The sequence below is a fragment of the Neoarius graeffei genome, chromosome 7, assembly GCF_027579695.1.
Source record: "Neoarius graeffei isolate fNeoGra1 chromosome 7, fNeoGra1.pri, whole genome shotgun sequence".
NCBI lineage: Eukaryota > Metazoa > Chordata > Actinopteri > Siluriformes > Ariidae > Neoarius > Neoarius graeffei.
In genome coordinates this window covers 60,807,867-60,825,103 of record NC_083575.1, presented here as the reverse complement: position 1 = coordinate 60,825,103, position 17,237 = coordinate 60,807,867, and the positions used below count along the sequence as shown (strand labels likewise).

The following is a 17,237-nucleotide window of genomic DNA, read 5'->3' as shown; positions in this document are numbered from 1 at the left end:
TATGTTGCTCTAGAACCTGAATATACCTTTCAGCATTGATGGTGTCTTTCCAGGTGTGTAAGCTGCCCATGCCACACGCACTAATGCAATCCCATGCCATCAGAGATGCAGGCTTCTGAACTGAGCGCTGATAACTTGGGTCGTCCTTTTCCTCTTTAGTCCAAATGACACGGCGTCCCTGATTTCCATAAAGAACTTCAAATTTTGATTCGTCTGACCACAGAACAGTTTTCCACTTTGCCACAGTCCATTTTAAATGAGCCTTGGCCCAGAGAAGACGTCTGCGCTTCTGGATCATGTTTAGATATGGCTTCTTCTTTGAACTATAGAGTTTTAGCTGGCAATGGCGGATGGCACGGTGAATTGTGTTCACAGATAATGTTCTCTGGAAATATTCCTGAGCCCATTTTGTGATTTCCAATACAGAAGCATGCCTGTATGTGATGCAGTGCCGTCTAGGGGCCTGAAGATCACGGGCACCCAGTATGGTTTTCCGGCCTTGACCCTTACACGCAGAGATTCTTCCAGATTCTCTGAATCTTTTGATGATATTATGCACTGTAGATGATGATATGTTCAAACTCTTTGGAATTTTACACTGTCAAACTCCTTTCTGATATTGCTCCACTATTTGTCGTCGCAGAATTAGGGGGGATTGGTGATCCTCTTCCCATCTTTACTTCCGAGAGCCGTTGCCACTCCAAGATACTCTTTTTATACCCAGTCATGTTAATGACCTATTGCCAATTGACCTAATGAGTTGCAATTTGGTCCTCCAGCTGTTCCTTTTTTGTACCTTTTAACTTTTTCAGCCTTTTATTGCCCCTGTCCCAACTTTTTTGAGATGTGTTGCTGTCATGAAATTTCAAATGAGCCAATATTTGGCATGAAATTTCAAAATGTCTCACTTTCGACATTTGATATGTTGTCTATATTCTATTGTGAATACAATATCAGTTTTTGAGATTTGTAAATTATTGCATTCCGTTTTTATTTATAATTTGTACTTTGTCCCAACTTTTTTTGGAATCGGGGTTGTATTAAAAATAAATTATTTCCTGGAAAATGGATTGTAAAGAGGAATGATGAGTGTTATCACTTGACAGCTAAGTAGTATTGGTATAAATATGCAGGTGATTTTATAGGAAATCGCGCACGCTGATTGGTCGAGAAATTCAGACTATTTCTCAATAATCACCGCAAGCGACTCGGCAAAATGGTAGCCAATCACTTTGTTACCATAAGTGAGGAAGAATTACAAATTTTGAAAGAAAATGCTGTTCCGAAAAGCACTAAAGATGCTACAAAGTTTGGTCTAAAACTATGCAAAGGTAAGGTGGAATTGTGATTTTATTTTATCTATTTCAGTATTTTCTAAAATACTAAGTATTTTATGAGTCGGCATAGATAAGCGACACAATCCTGCACTGCTCTGCTATTACATATGCATGCCGCTTTTAAAATTTGAAATAAATAATTTTTTAATATGATTTTTTGTTTAAATAATTGCCTGTGGGGGGGCACGGTGGTGTAGTGGTTAGCGCTGTCGCCTCACAGCAAGACGGTCCGGGTTCGAGCCCCGTGGCCGGTGAGGGCCTTTCTGTGCGGAGTTTGCATGTTCTCCCCGTGTCCGTGTGGGTTTCCTCCAGGTGCTCCGGTTTCCCCCACAGTCCAAAGACATGCAGTTTAGGTTAACTGGTGACTCTAAATTGACCGTAGGTGTGAATGTGAGTGTGAATGGTTGTCTGTGTCAGCCCTGTGATGACCTGGCGACTTGTCCAGGGTGTACCCCGCCTTTCGCCCATAGTCAGCTGGGATAGGCTCCAGCTTGCCTGCGACCCTGTAGAACAGGATAAAGCGGCTAGAGATAATGAGATGAGATGTATGGAGCAACACAGAATATGTAAAGTCAGAGCTGTATAATCTGCATGGTCAATTTTAGTACCATTTGTGTTTACCATTTGTGTTTCTGCAGAGATTGAGATGTTGGTTGATGACCCTAAAGACTATGAAGAGCTCACAGATTTAGCATTGGAGCTCAGTCAAGACCTCTGTATTCACATCACTGAGGACATGCTAACGTCTGCACAAAGCAATGGCTTCTCAGGTATTAATAAACCTTGATTTCCAAAAATTACAATTGTGTTGAGATATGAAACATGAGCTTTTAATTTACAGTGGTGCTTGAAAGTTTGTGAACCCTTTAGAGTTTTCTATATTTCTGCATAAATATGACCTAAAACATCATCAGATTTTCACACAGGTCCTAAAAGTAGATAAAGAGAACCCAGTTCAGGGATGCAAACAGCGCGCCTTTTGGCGGATGCCGCCTTTTTCACGGCTGAATCGCGCAGATCCGAATTTTTTTTTTAGGGGGGGCGTTGGAATGTCTGATTATAATTGCAAAGTAAATTCTGTATTAAAATTACTAAATAAGCAAATCCGTTACTGTCCATGAAACAGGAAGTATAAGGATGAGAAAAAAACAGTTTAAATCGGGAAGCTGCGCACATTTGGAATGGGACACTTTTGAAAACTTTTCGGATAATGTAAGTATATAGCACAACCATATCATAGGTTTAATCATTATATATTGTACGATTAAGTAGCTAACGTTAGAATTGACGTTCTTCCCCTATTAGCTAAGTGCTCACTTGCTGTTAGCTGCATTGAACACCCGACCGACAGCACAGAAAACGCGCTCTTCCACGTTGCGCAGCACAAGGGAGAAGGAGAGAGAAAGGAAGGCGACGGTCCGTTGGTGTATCACTGTTTGGATTTATTTGGACATGTTATTTGGTTAAGTAGGTTTTTGGTGTGTCAGTTCATCACTATTGCTTACCTTTTCCATCCTCTCTCTCTCTCTGCCCTCCTGTCTCTCTCTCCCTCTCTCTCTCTGAAAGTAAATATTTCTTTCAGTGAAAATCTTATATAGAATATGCATATTTTCTCAGTCCTGCCATTAAGAAAGATGAACACCATGCTGTCAGTCTTGTGAATCCAGGATTTGATTGTTTTTTTTTCTGCTCCTTTTTTTTTTGTAAATGTGCTATCTACAATAAAAGAGAAAAAGAATGTACATTTGTTTTCTTTTTTTGTTCATTAAAGTTAATATTGCTATTTATATTGCATTAAACCAACTTGGCATTTAGTGTAATGAACTTAATATGTTACATTTAATGATTGTACAAAGCAATTGGTTTAGCAAAAGATTTTAAGTTAAATCAACTTGGTATTTAGTGTGTTGTACTTAAAATAGCAATTCCATTCCCATCAAGCATTTAAGTTTAATTCACTCAAGTTTTGATTATACATTACTTAATTTTTTTTAAGGCAACTGGTTTCCTCAAATTTTTTAAGTAAACTCAACTTATCCGGGCTTACAGTGAAGAGGATATTAAGATTTTAAATATTAAAGCAGTTAAGTGAATTAGACTTATCATATTAAGTTCTGAGCATTCTAGTCTTAAGTAGACTGCACAGTTTTTGTTTAGTTCATTAATTAAGTCGTTCAAGTTGATTGTACTTGACAAATTCATTTTCTCTACTCTTCATAACTTAAACCACTTAAGGCAATCGCTTTACTAAAGTCGTTTAAGTGTACTCAACTTATCCGGGTTTACAGTGCACTGATGCTGTTGTGGTGGCTCATGGTGGCCCAACACCTTAGTAAGGCACTTTATGTTGGTTTTTATTTTAATTTGTCACCACTCATGCATTATGGTTGTCATTTGTTTGTTTTCAAAGTGCAATCAACTTAACCACTTTCTTCTAATTATTCATATATTTGAAATATCTGTATTTAGTGCATGGAAACCCAGCATTCAGAAAGATCACAATCAGCATAATATACATTTTTGATGCCATTGAACATTCTTGGTTGAATTTCTGTATTCTATAAATGCTGCTGGAATGTTAAGTCTCAAGTGGGGGCAGTGATCAGGTTGCAGGAAGAAAAAATGAAATGAGTCTGAAATAACCTGGCAACTGTTTCTGATTTACTGCTTGGTAAAATCAATACCGGGTAACTGGTGCAGTTACGTTTATCCTGTGTTTAGTTTCCCTACACTGTCTAATTCTATCTTGCATGTCTAGCGATATTTATTTTACCTCCTAAAGTTTTCATGTGAAATATAATTTTAGCCATAAAATCCTTCTCATGTGGGAACAAAAGACTCATTCAGCGCACTTTTCATTTCACACAAAATGAGCATTACACACTTACTTCATGTAGGAAAATGGTTATTTTATTCATTCAGCAACATATAGTGTTCATCAATCAAGTGTTCTCAAAACAAATAAAAAAAATATGTGTCTGATAATGAAATCAAATGATTGTTGATCTTCCTATATCCATGTACTCATTAATGTACTTTAGCATTTGCTTGGGTCAGTAGAACAGAAGAATGGATATCTATTTGCACAGTTAGTGTTAGACCAGCCAGCTGGAAAAAGAGAAAGCACAAACATTACAATCATGTTTAATCTGAATGAAAGCAGTCAACAACGTAAATCAAGTGAGGACAAACTTTACCATTGTTCCTTATGAAAACACACGGGTAGCTGGATACACTGCTTAGTGAGTACCAGTTACTGTAGGAGAACCGAGTTCTGTCAATCCAGCGCCATGTTCCCTACAAAATACAAAATCACATGTATTACATACTCATGAAAACAACTGACATCAACATAAATGGCTTAAGTAGTGCCTTTTTGGTCATTTTTATATCATTTTAATAAAGGAACATTTTATCATTTCAGGCGTGTAAATTCTCTAGATTAATTCAGATGCCTTTCAGTGGTCATTGTAATTTGTAAGTGTATTACCTGGAGGTTGTAGGCACCAAGCCAAGCGTATGATATGCCCGTGACTTGAAGCAAATTCTGCAGGAAGCTATGTTCATCCAGGTTGTGTACAGATGCCAAACTTGCCTGTTCAGCTACACACTGTGTCTAACGACATAATTGGAAAGATAGAAGAAGACAATCAGCACAGCCCTGAAGCTAATCAGACTTTGTCATAAACAAATGCTTCATTTTTAAAACTATGTTTATTCATCAGTTCTTTCTTACTTTAATTCTACTGCACCTTTAACTTTCTGTCCTTTATCCACCAACTTTCAAAGGTGTAAACTTCTGCATTTTAAGATTTTGGTTATAGTTGTTCAGGTATTTACCTCAGCGTTGTTCCAGGTCTGACTTGACCTCACAAACAGAAAGCAGCGTGTTCCATGTCTAAACCAGCCAGGACGACAGTAGCCTGACTTATCTGTGGACAATAATACACATCTCTGTTCCATGCATACAGTATTTCTACTGGTTTTATAGAATTTACAATTTTTAAAAATCTGTTTGATTGAGCAGTTTTTTCACTTGGTTATTCCAGTTACCTTCAGCAGCAAGTAGTTGTCTGAGCACTTCCTCCTTATCTTCAGCAGAAAAATGATAATATTATTACAGTTTTATTTATGGTTTTCCAAGCAACACAGGTATGCTTATAGCAAGAACTAATATACCAGTATACTGACCTGCATCAACCAGCTTATCAACAACCACCTCAGTAGTTTCCTCTGGAGAAAAGAGCCAGTTTAAGAATGAATGAATGAATGAATGAATGTGTATTTATTTGTATGGAACTACCAGGAACTACCTTTAACTTTCACATGATGATAATAGTAACACAGCCTAGAAAATATTTATTAGAGCATTTTGTTTTATCCCAAACTGTTCACTGTTAATGGTCACTAACCTGCAAGTTTCTGATTCTGTTCAGGCTGAGCTACATAAACAACATAAACAACAGTGACATTACCAACAACACTACACGAGTCACAATACAATTCACTGCATCACTGTTCCAGAGCAGCTGAAGCGTGTTATTCTCTGTAGTACTTCTTGCTGTCTCACCTGCAGCAGTCCTCAGTGTAAAGGCAGCACACAGCAGCACACACACAATCCAAACCTTCATGATGATGGTGATGGTGATCAGTGTAACTATAGAGAAAAGGACAAATAAATACATTTTTACGAATGTGATTCAAATCAAACAATTTCAGTTCAACATGTCCATCTTCCATCTCTCTTTATGATCATAGTATTAGAAGGTTCCATCTCGTATTCATTTTCAATCCAAATAGAAGCTTCACAAGATAGTGTTTTTCGTTCCCAATGCGGCTTAGAATAAGTTGAAAAGGTGTTTCAATCTCATTGAGAAAAAGAGAAAATGTACCGATTTTTTAGGTCTCAGGTTCTCAGGTTGTATCTCTGTGGCTGATTGAGGGTAATCTGTTGAATGAGGCTCCCAGAGTGCTATATATACCAGTCCATCTCATTAGTTGCACTCAGCTCACCAGGAAACTTTGCTGAACATCCAGGAATATTTACCGCCAATTCATTCATGGTTAACTGTAAAATCCATTATCAAAGCCAGATCAGATATCTCTATGCCTACTCAAAAGTGATATCGACCCTGTTTTTCTGCATTGACCTCTGTGCACTGGCAAACTAATTGAGATTGGGTCACCAAAACAAAAACACTCAAGCGATAAGAAATGCTATGTGCTATTGATGTGCAATAACACTGTCTGAAAATTGGATAGAGTTCAAACATAAATCACCTTCAGGAAGTTGTTGCACCAGTACAATAGCAGTAATCCTGAAAGCTCTATAATATTCTGAGTAATCATCTTCACCTTATCTTTATCGTTCCCTTTCATGACAAGTTTTTCTCGACATTGTTATTAATTCAGGACACATATATTTTCCCAATCAACAAACTTTTTTTATATTTGTATGCCTTTAATAATTGTTTTAATTGTTAAATGAATTGTTCAATTTTTTTCAAAGGATAAGACACTTTTAATATTTTACAGGGTTTATAATATCTAAAATGTCAAAGGTGATTTCTTTAAAAATATGTTGATTATTATTGAGAAGGTGGCATGGTGGTGTAGTGGTTAGCACTGTCGCCTCACAGCCGGAAGGTCCTGAGTTCAAGTCCAGTGGCCGACGAGGGCCTTTCTGTGTGGCGTTTGCATGCTCTGTCTGCGTGGGTTTGCTCTGGTTTCCACTGAAGACATAGAGGTTAGGTTAGTTGGTGACTCTAAATTGACTGTAGGTGTGAATGGTTGTTTGTGTCAGCCCTGTGATGACCTGGTGACTTGTCGATGGTGTTCCCTGCCGCTTGCCCATAGTCAGCTGAGATGGGCTGCAACTTGTCTGCGACCCTGTACAGGATAAGCGGCTATGGATAATGGATGGATGATATTATTGATAGAAAAAATGTTTCATGATCCACCAGCAACCAATTGTTGTTCGAGGAAAATAATCAATGCCAGTGTGGTCTACATAATAATATGGAACATCCATGAAAATGATTTCCTGTTAAGTTTATTCACAAAGATTTTCATCAAACTGAATGAACTCATTCTTATTTCAGACTCAAAGTGAGCTGTTTATATGTCCCTAAACTGGACACTCTGTAGATAATCTTCACGTATATCCATGTTGCATGTAATTTGATCCAAAGTCATAGGTGTGAGGGGTTTAGTGCCAACCTTACCTTTACGAGGAAATGCGTGTGAGTCTGATCCTCACATTTAGAACTTTAATGGGATTGCTTGTGTTTTTTAAAGAGCTTTAAATTATATTCTTCACTGTAGAATATTATATAGGTGTCACTTGTAAATGAACAGCAAGAAGAAGACTTCCTGACGTCAGTTAAGTGGCTCATCATTTCATAATTTCCCTGAACATGTTTCTGCTTGTTGAAAATTATAAAAAAAAATACACACACCATCCACTTGTAAAACAGATATATAATGTCTTCAAATGCTAAATGAATGAAAGGCCATTGTTTCGGAATGAACCATAAAATAAAGCTTTTATCAATGTTTTACTTCAGTTTTTATTGTGTGATCTGCATCCTCGCTCAATTTCTCAGGTTGAATGAAGCAAGTCCACATCCTGTATCTGCCTCAGAATGTTAGTTTAATGTCAACCCTACTTCACAATCATTTTAAATAGGTTTATATGTGTAATATGAACTGTGTTTTCTTTCTGCACTGCAGAATCCCAAAGTCAAAGTCATCAGATATAAATGTTTATATGACTACCATTTTTATTTTTCATGGATTATATATAAATGAGCTTTAGGAAGGTGCTGCAACTTTACAATACCCACAAGCAGATTCCTGTAAGCTATATAATAATGAGATGAGATCATCTTCACTCTATGTTTATGGTTCACTAGAGTGATATCTACACAGTCACCAAATAACAGTCCAATAAATATATGTTATTTACCAGCTGGGAGGTCCGTATCGTGAAATACCGTGACCAAGGTCTTATTCAAGGCCGAGGTCACAGTATTTCAACATACGGACCGACCTTAAGCTGCTAAATAATATATTTATTTTTTTCTTTACCAAATTGTAACAGAAAACGAGAGCGCCTGAAAGGGAAAACCGAGCCGAGGCGAGCCACCATTTTGAATCCTTATTCACGGCTGTAATGCAAATTGCTTCCTGCTCGGTATACAAGTGCACTTCCATGGCAAGAAAAAAACTACATTTTGCCGCCTATCTAGTCCCCTATGTATAACCCCGATTCCAAAAATGTTGGGACAAAGTGCAAATTGTAAATAAAAACGGAATGCAATGATGTGGAAGTTTCAAAATTCCATATTTTATTCAGAATAGAACATTGATGACATATCATATGTTTAAACTGAGAAAATGTATCTTTTAAAGAGAAAAATTAGGTGATTTTAAATTTCATGACAACAACACATCTCAAAAAAGTTGGGACAAGGCCATGTTTACCACTGTGAGACATCCCCTTTTCTCTTTACAACAGTCTGTAAACGTCTGGGGACTGAGGAGACAAGTTGCTCAAGTTTAGGGATAGGAATGTTAACCCATTCTTGTCTAATGTAGGATTCTAGTTGCTCAACTGTCTTAGGTCTTTTTTGTTGTATCTTCCGTTTTATGATGCGCCAAATGTTTTCTATGGGTGAAAGATCTGGACCGCAGGCTGGCCAGTTCAGTACCCGGACCCTTCTTCTACGCAGCCATGATGCTGTAATTGATGCAGTATGTGGTTTGGCATTGTCATGTTGGAAAATGCAAGGTCTTCCCTGAAAGAGACGTCGTCTGGATGGGAGCATATGTTGCTCTAGAACCTGAATATACCTTTCAGCATTGATGGTGTCTTTCCAGGTGTGTAAGCTGCCCATGCCACACGCACTAATGCAATCCCATGCCATCAGAGATGCAGGCTTCTGAACTGAGCGCTGATAACTTGGGTCGTCCTTTTCCTCTTTAGTCCGAATGACACGGCGTCCCTGATTTCCATAAAGAACTTCAAATTTTGATTCGTCTGACCACAGAACAGTTTTCCACTTTGCCACAGTCCATTTTAAATGAGCCTTGGCCCAGAGAAGACGTCTGCGCTTCTGGATCATGTTTAGATATGGCTTCTTCTTTGAACTATAGAGTTTTAGCTGGCAATGGCGGATGGCACGGTGAATTGTGTTCACAGATAATGTTCTCTGGAAATATTCCTGAGCCCATTTTGTGATTTCCAATACAGAAGCATGCCTGTATGTGATGCAGTGCCGTCTAGGGGCCTGAAGATCACGGGCACCCAATATGGTTTTCCGGCCTTGACCCTTACACGCAGAGATTCTTCCAGATTCTCTGAATCTTTTGATGACATTATGCACTGTAGATGATGATATGTTCAAACTCTTTGCAATTTTACACTGTCAAACTCCTTTCTGATATTGCTCCACTATTTGTCGTCGCAGAATTAGGGGGGATTGGTGATCCTCTTCCCATCTTTACTTCCGAGAGCCGTTGCCACTCCAAGATGCTCTTTTTATACCCAGTCATGTTAATGACCTATTGCCAATTGACCTAATGAGTTGCAATTTGGTCCTCCAGCTGTTCCTTTTTTGTACCTTTTAACTTTTTCAGCCTCTTATTGCCCCTGTCCCAACTTTTTTGAGATGTGTTGCTGTCATGAAATTTCAAATGAGCCAATATTTGGCATGAAATTTCAAAATGTCTCACTTTCGACATTTGATATGTTGTCTATGTTCTATTGTGAATACAATATCAGTTTTTGAGATTTGTAAATTATTGCATTCCGTTTTTATTTATAATTTGTACTTTGTCCCAACTTTTTTTGGAATCGGGGTTGTATTAAAAATAAATTATTTCCTGGAAAATGGATTGTAAAGAGGAATGATGAGTGTTATCACTTGACAGCTAAGTAGTATTGGTATAAATATGCAGGTGATTTTATAGGAAATCGCGCACGCTGATTGGTCGAGAAATTCAGACTATTTCTCAATAATCACCGCAAGCGACTCGGCAAAATGGTAGCCAAACACTTTGTTACCATAAGTGAGGAAGAATTACAAATTTTGAAAGAAAATGCTGTTCCGAAAAGCACTAAAGATGCTACAAAGTTTGGTCTAAAACTATGCAAAGGTAAGGTGGAATTGTGATTTTATTTCATCTATTTCAGTATTTTCTAAAATACTAAGTATTTTATGAGTCGGCATAGATAAGCGACACAATCCTGCACTGCTCTGCTATTACATATGCATGCCGCTTTTAAAATTTGAAATAAATAATTTTTTAATATGATTTTTTGTTTAAATAATTGCCTGTGGGGGGGCACGGTGGTGTAGTGGTTAGCGCTGTCGCCTCACAGCAAGACGGTCCGGGTTCGAGCCCCGTGGCCGGTGAGGGCCTTTCTGTGCGGAGTTTGCATGTTCTCCCCGTGTCCGTGTGGGTTTCCTCCGGGTGCTCCGGTTTTCCCCACAGTCCAAAGACATGCAGTTTAGGTTAACTGGTGACTCTAAATTGACCGTAGGTGTGAATGTGAGTGTGAATGGTTGTCTGTGTCAGCCCTGTGATGACCTGGCGACTTGTCCAGGGTGTACCCCGCCTTTCGCCCGTAGTCAGCTGGGATAGGCTCCAGCTTGCCTACGACCCTGTAGAACAGGATAAAGCGGCTAGAGATAATGAGATGAGATGTATGGAGCAACACAGAATATGTTAAGTCAGAGCTGTATAATCTGCATGGTCAATTTTAGTACCATTTGTGTTTACCATTTGTGTTTCTGCAGAGATTGAGATGTTGGTTGATGACCCTAAAGACTATGAAGAGCTCACAGATTTAGCATTGGAGCTCAGTCAAGACCTCTGTATTCACATCACTGAGGACATGCTAACGTCTGCACAAAGCAATGGCTTCTCAGGTATTAATAAACCTTGATTTCCAAAAATTACAATTGTGTTGAGATATGAAACATGAGCTTTTAATTTACAGTGGTGCTTGAAAGTTTGTGAACCCTTTAGAGTTTTCTATATTTCTGCATAAATATGACCTAAAACATCATCAGATTTTCACACAGGTCCTAAAAGTAGATAAAGAGAACCCAGTTCAGGGATGCAAACAGCGCGCCTTTTGGCGGATGCCGCCTTTTTCACGGCTGAATCGCGCAGATCCGAATTTTTTTTTTAGGGGGGGCGTTGGAATGTCTGATTATAATTGCAAAGTAAATTCTGTATTAAAATTACTAAATAAGCAAATCCGTTACTGTCCATGAAACAGGAAGTATAAGGATGAGAAAAAAACAGTTTAAATCGGGAAGCTGCGCACATTTGGAATGGGACACTTTTGAAAACTTTTCGGATAATGTAAGTATACAGCACAACCATATCATAGGTTTAATCATTATATATTGTACGATTAAGTAGCTAACGTTAGAATTGACGTTCTTCCCCTATTAGCTAAGTGCTCACTTGCTGTTAGCTGCATTGAACACCCGACCGACAGCACAGAAAACGCGCTCTTCCACGTTGCGCAGCACAAGGGAGAAGGAGAGAGAAAGGAAGGCGACGGTCCATTGGTGTATCACTGTTTGGATTTATTTGGACATGTTATTTGGTTAAGTAGGTTTTTGGTGTGTCAGTTCATCACTATTGCTTACCTTTTCCATCCTTTCTCTCTCTCTGCCCTCCTGTCTCTCTCTCCCTCTCTCTCTCTGAAAGTAAATATTTCTTTCAGTGAAAATCTTATATAGTATATGCATATTTTCTCAGTCCTGCCATTAAGAAAGATGAACACCATGCTGTCAGTCTTGTGAATCCAGGATTTGATTGTTTTTTTTTTCTGCTCCTTTTTTTTTGTAAATGTGCTATCTACAATAAAAGAGAAAAAGAATGTACATTTGTTTTCTTTTTTTGTTCATTAAAGTTAATATTGCTATTTATATTGCATTAAACCAACTTGGCATTTAGTGTAATGAACTTAATATGTTACATTTAATGATTATACAAAGCAATTAGTTTAGCAAAATATTTTAAGTTAAATCAACTTGGTATTTAGTGTGTTGTACTTAAAATAGCAATTCCATTCCCATCAAGCATTTAAGTTTAATTCACTCAAGTTTTGATTATACATTACTTAATTTTTTTTAAGGCAACTGGTTTCCTCAAATTTTTTAAGTAAACTCAACTTATCCGGGCTTACAGTGAAGAGGATATTAAGATTTTAAATATTAAAGCAGTTAAGTGAATTAGACTTATCATATTAAGTTCTGAGCATTCTAGTCTTAAGTAGACTGCACAGTTTTTGTTTAGTTCATTAATTAAGTCGTTCAAGTTGATTGTACTTGACAAATTCATTTTCTCTACTCTTCATAACTTAAACCACTTAAGGCAATCGCTTTACTAAAGTCGTTTAAGTGTACTCAACTTATCCGGGTTTACAGTGCACTGATGCTGTTGTGGTGGCTCATGGTGGCCCAACACCTTAGTAAGGCACTTTAAGTTGGTTTTTATTTTAATTTGTCACCACTCATGCATTATGGTTGTCATTTGTTTGTTTTCAAAGTGCAATCAACTTAACCACTTTCTTCTAATTATTCATATATTTGAAATATCTGTATTTAGTGCATGGAAACCCAGCATTTAGAAAGATCACAATCAGCATAATATACATTTTTGATGCCATTGAACATTCTTGGTTGAATTTCTGTATTCTATAAATGCTGCTGGAATGTTAAGTCTCAAGTGGGGGCAGTGATCAGGTTGCAGGAAGAAAAAATGAAATGAGTCTGAAATAACCTGGCAACTGTTTCTGATTTACTGCTTGGTAAAATCAATACCGGGTAACTGGTGCAGTTACGTTTATCCTGTGTTTAGTTTCCCTACACTGTCTAATTCTATCTTGCATGTCTAGCGTTATTTATTTTACCTCCTAAAGTTTTCATGTGAAATATAATTTTAGCCATAAAATCCTTCTCATGTGGGAACAAAAGACTCATTCAGCGCACTTTTCATTTCACACAAAATGAGCATTACACACTTACTTCAAGTAGGAAAATGGTTATTTTATTCATTCAGCAACATATAGTGTTCATCAATCAAGTGTTCTCAAAACAAATAAAAAAAATATGTGTCTGATAATGAAATCAAATGATTGTTGATCTTCCTATATCCATGTACTCATTAATGTACTTTAGCATTTGCTTGGGTCAGTAGAACAGAAGAATGGATATCTATTTGCACAGTTAGTGTTAGACCAGCCAGCTGGAAAAAGAGAAAGCACAAACATTACAATCATGTTTAATCTGAATGAAAGCAGTCAACAACGTAAATCAAGTGAGGACAAACTTTACCATTGTTCCTTATGAAAACACACGGGTAGCTGGATACACTGCTTAGTGAGTACCAGTTACTGTAGGAGAACCGAGTTCTGTCAATCCAGCGCCATGTTCCCTACAAAATATAAAATCACATGTATTACATACTCATGAAAACAACTGACATCAACATAAATGGCTTAAGTAGTGCCTTTTTGGTCATTTTTATATCATTTTAATAAAGGAACATTTTATCATTTCAGGCGTGTAAATTCTCTAGATTAATTCAGATGCCTTTCAGTGGTCATTGTAATTTGTAAGTGTATTACCTGGAGGTTGTAGGCACCAAGCCAAGCGTATGATATGCCCGTGACTCGAAGCAAATTCTGCAGGAAGCTATGTTCATCCAGGTTGTGTACAGATGCCAAACTTGCCTGTTCAGCTACACACTGTGTCTAACGACATAATTGGAAAGATAGAAGAAGACAATCAGCACAGCCCTGAAGCTAATCAGACTTTGTCATAAACAAATGCTTCATTTTTAAAACTATGTTTATTCATCAGTTCTTTCTTACTTTAATTCTACTGCACCTTTAACTTTCTGTCCTTTATCCACCAACTTTCAAAGGTGTAAACTTCTGCATTTTAAGATTTTGGTTATAGTTGTTCAGGTATTTACCTCAGCGTTGTTCCAGGTCTGACTTGACCTCACAAACAGAAAGCAGCGTGTTCCATGTCTAAACCAGCCAGGACGACAGTAGCCTGACTTATCTGTGGACAATAATACACATCTCTGTTCCATGCATACAGTATTTCTACTGGTTTTATAGAATTTACAATTTTTAAAAATCTGTTTGATTGAGCAGTTTTTTCACTTGGTTATTCCAGTTACCTTCAGCAGCAAGTAGTTGTCTGAGCACTTCCTCCTTATCTTCAGCAGAAAAATGATAATATATTATTACAGTTTTATTTATGGTTTTCCAAGCAACACAGGTATGCTTATAGCAAGAACTAATATACCAGTATACTGACCTGCATCAACCAACTTATCAACGACCACCTCAGTAGTTTCCTCTGGAGAAAAGAGCCAGTTTAAGAATGAATGAATGAATGAATGAATGAATGAATGTGTATTTATTTGTATGGAACTACCAGGAACTACCTTTAACTTTCACATGATGATAATAGTAACACAGCCTAGAAAATATTTATTAGAGCATTTTGTTTTATCCCAAACTGTTCACTGTTAATGGTCACTAACCTGCAAGTTTCTGATTCTGTTCAGGCTGAGCTACAGAAACAACATAAACAACAGTGACATTACCAACAACACTACACGAGTCACAATACAATTCACTGCATCACTGTTCCAGAGCAGCTGAAGCGTGTTATTCTCTGTAGTACTTCTTGCTGTCTCACCTGCAGCAGTCCTCAGTGTAAAGGCAGCACACAGCAGCACACACACAATCCAAACCTTCATGATGATGGTGATGGTGATCAGTGTAACTATAGAGAAAAGGACAAATAAATACATTTTTACGAATGTGATTCAAATCAAACAATTTCAGTTCAACATGTCCATCTTCCATCTCTCTTTATGATCATAGTATTAGAAGGTTCCATCTCGTATTCATTTTCAATCCAAATAGAAGCTTCACAAGATAGTGTTTTTCGTTCCCAATGCAGCTTAGAATAAGTTGAAAATGTGTTTCAATCTCATTGAGAAAAAGAGAAAATGTACCGATTTTTTAGGTCTCAGGTTCTCAGGTTGTATCTCTGTGGCTGATTGAGGGTAATCTGTTGAATGAGGCTCCCAGAGTGCTATATATACCAGTCCATCTCATTAGTTGCACTCAGCTCACCAGGAAACTTTGCTGAACATCCAGGAATATTTACCGCCAATTCATTCATGGTTAACTGTAAAATCCATTATCAAAGCCAGATCAGATATCTCTATGCCTACTCAAAAGTGATATCGACCCTGTTTTTCTGCGTTGACCTCTGTGCACTGGCAAACTAATTGAGATTGGGTCGCCAAAACAAAAACACTCAAGCGATAAGAAATGCTATGTGCTACTGATGTGCAATAACACTGTCTTAAAATTGGATAGAGTTCAAACATAAATCACCTTCAGGAAGTTGTTGCACCAGTACAATAGCAGTAATCCTGAAAGCTCTATAATATTCTGAGTAATCATCTTCACCTTATCTTTATCGTTCCCTTTCATGACAAGTTTTTCTCGACATTGTTATTAATTCAGGACACATATATTTTCCCAATCAACAAACTTTTTTTATATTTGTATGCCTTTAATAATTTGCTTTAATTGTTAAATGAATTGTTCAATTTTTTTCAAAGGATAAGACACTTTTAATATTTTACAGTGCTTATAATATCTAAAATGTCAAAGGTGATTTCTTTAAAAATATGTTGATTATTATTGAGGAGGTGGCATGGTGGTGTAGTGGTTAGCACTGTCGCCTCACAGCCGGAAGGTCCTGAGTTCAAGTCCAGTGGCCGATGAGGGCCTTTCTGTGTGGCGTTTGCATGCTCTGTCTGCGTGGGTTTGCTCTGGTTTCCACTGAAGACATAGAGGTTAGGTTAGTTGGTGACTCTAAATTGACTGTAGGTGTGAATGGTTGTTTGTGTCAGCCCTGTGATGACCTGGTGACTTGTCCATGGTGTTCCCTGCCTCTTGCCCATAGTCAGCTGAGATGGGCTGCAACTTGTCTGCGACCCTGTACAGGATAAGCGGCTATGGATAATGGATGGATGATATTATTGATAGAAAAAATGTTTCATGATCCACCAGCAACCAATTGTTGTTCGAGGAAAATAATCAATGCCAGTGTGGTCTAAATAATAATATGGAACATCCATGAAAATGATTTCCTGTTAAGTTTATTCACAAAGATTTTCATCAAACTGAATGAACTCATTCTTATTTCAGACTCAAAGTGAGCTGTTTATATGTCCCTAAACTGGACACTCTGTAGATAATCTTCACGTATATCCATGTTGCATGTAATTTGATCCAAAGTCATAGGTGTGAGGGGTTTAGTGCCAACCTTACCTTTACGAGGAAATGCGTGTGAGTCTGATCCTCACATTTAGAACTTTAATGGGATTGCTTGTGTTTTTTAAAGAGCTTTAAATTATATTCTTCACTGTAGAATATTATATAGGTGTCACTTGTAAATGAACAGCAAGAAGAAGACTTCCTGACGTCAGTTAAGTGGCTCATCATTTCATAATTTCCCTGAACATGTTTCTGCTTGTTGAAAATTATAAAAAAAAATACACACACCATCCACTTGTAAAACAGATATATAATGTCTTCAAATGCTAAATGAATGAAAGGCCATTGTTTCGGAATGAACCATAAAATAAAGCTTTTATCAATGTTTTACTTCAGTTTTTATTGTGTGATCTGCATCCTCGCTCAATTTCTCAGGTTGAATGAAGCAAGTCCACATCCTGTATCTGCCTCAGAATGTTAGTTTAATGTCAACCCTACTTCACAATCATTTTAAATAGGTTTATATGTGTAATATGAACTGTGTTTTCTTTCTG

At 37.5% G+C, this 17,237-nt stretch overlaps 2 protein-coding genes across 2 annotated transcripts; both read right to left on the bottom strand.

Annotated features, from left to right (window-relative positions):
• Positions 1-4,374: 4,374 nt before the first annotated feature.
• Positions 4,375-6,399, bottom strand: LOC132888884 (ladderlectin-like). The gene is made up of 8 exons (XM_060924980.1): positions 6,351-6,399; positions 5,750-5,779; positions 5,529-5,570; positions 5,391-5,429; positions 5,178-5,269; positions 4,828-4,953; positions 4,535-4,634; positions 4,375-4,445 (listed from the first exon to the last, which is right to left on the bottom strand). The coding sequence occupies exons 1-8, from the start codon at positions 6,397-6,399 to the stop codon at positions 4,375-4,377; spliced, it is 549 nt and encodes a 182-aa protein (XP_060780963.1).
• Positions 6,400-13,539: 7,140 nt separating this feature from the next.
• Positions 13,540-15,574, bottom strand: LOC132888883 (ladderlectin-like). Its single transcript, XM_060924979.1, has 8 exons — positions 15,526-15,574; positions 14,925-14,954; positions 14,696-14,737; positions 14,556-14,594; positions 14,343-14,434; positions 13,993-14,118; positions 13,700-13,799; positions 13,540-13,610 (listed from the first exon to the last, which is right to left on the bottom strand). Exons 1-8 carry the CDS (start codon positions 15,572-15,574, stop codon positions 13,540-13,542), a joined length of 549 nt encoding a protein of 182 aa, XP_060780962.1.
• Between the last annotated feature and the right edge of the window lie 1,663 nt (positions 15,575-17,237).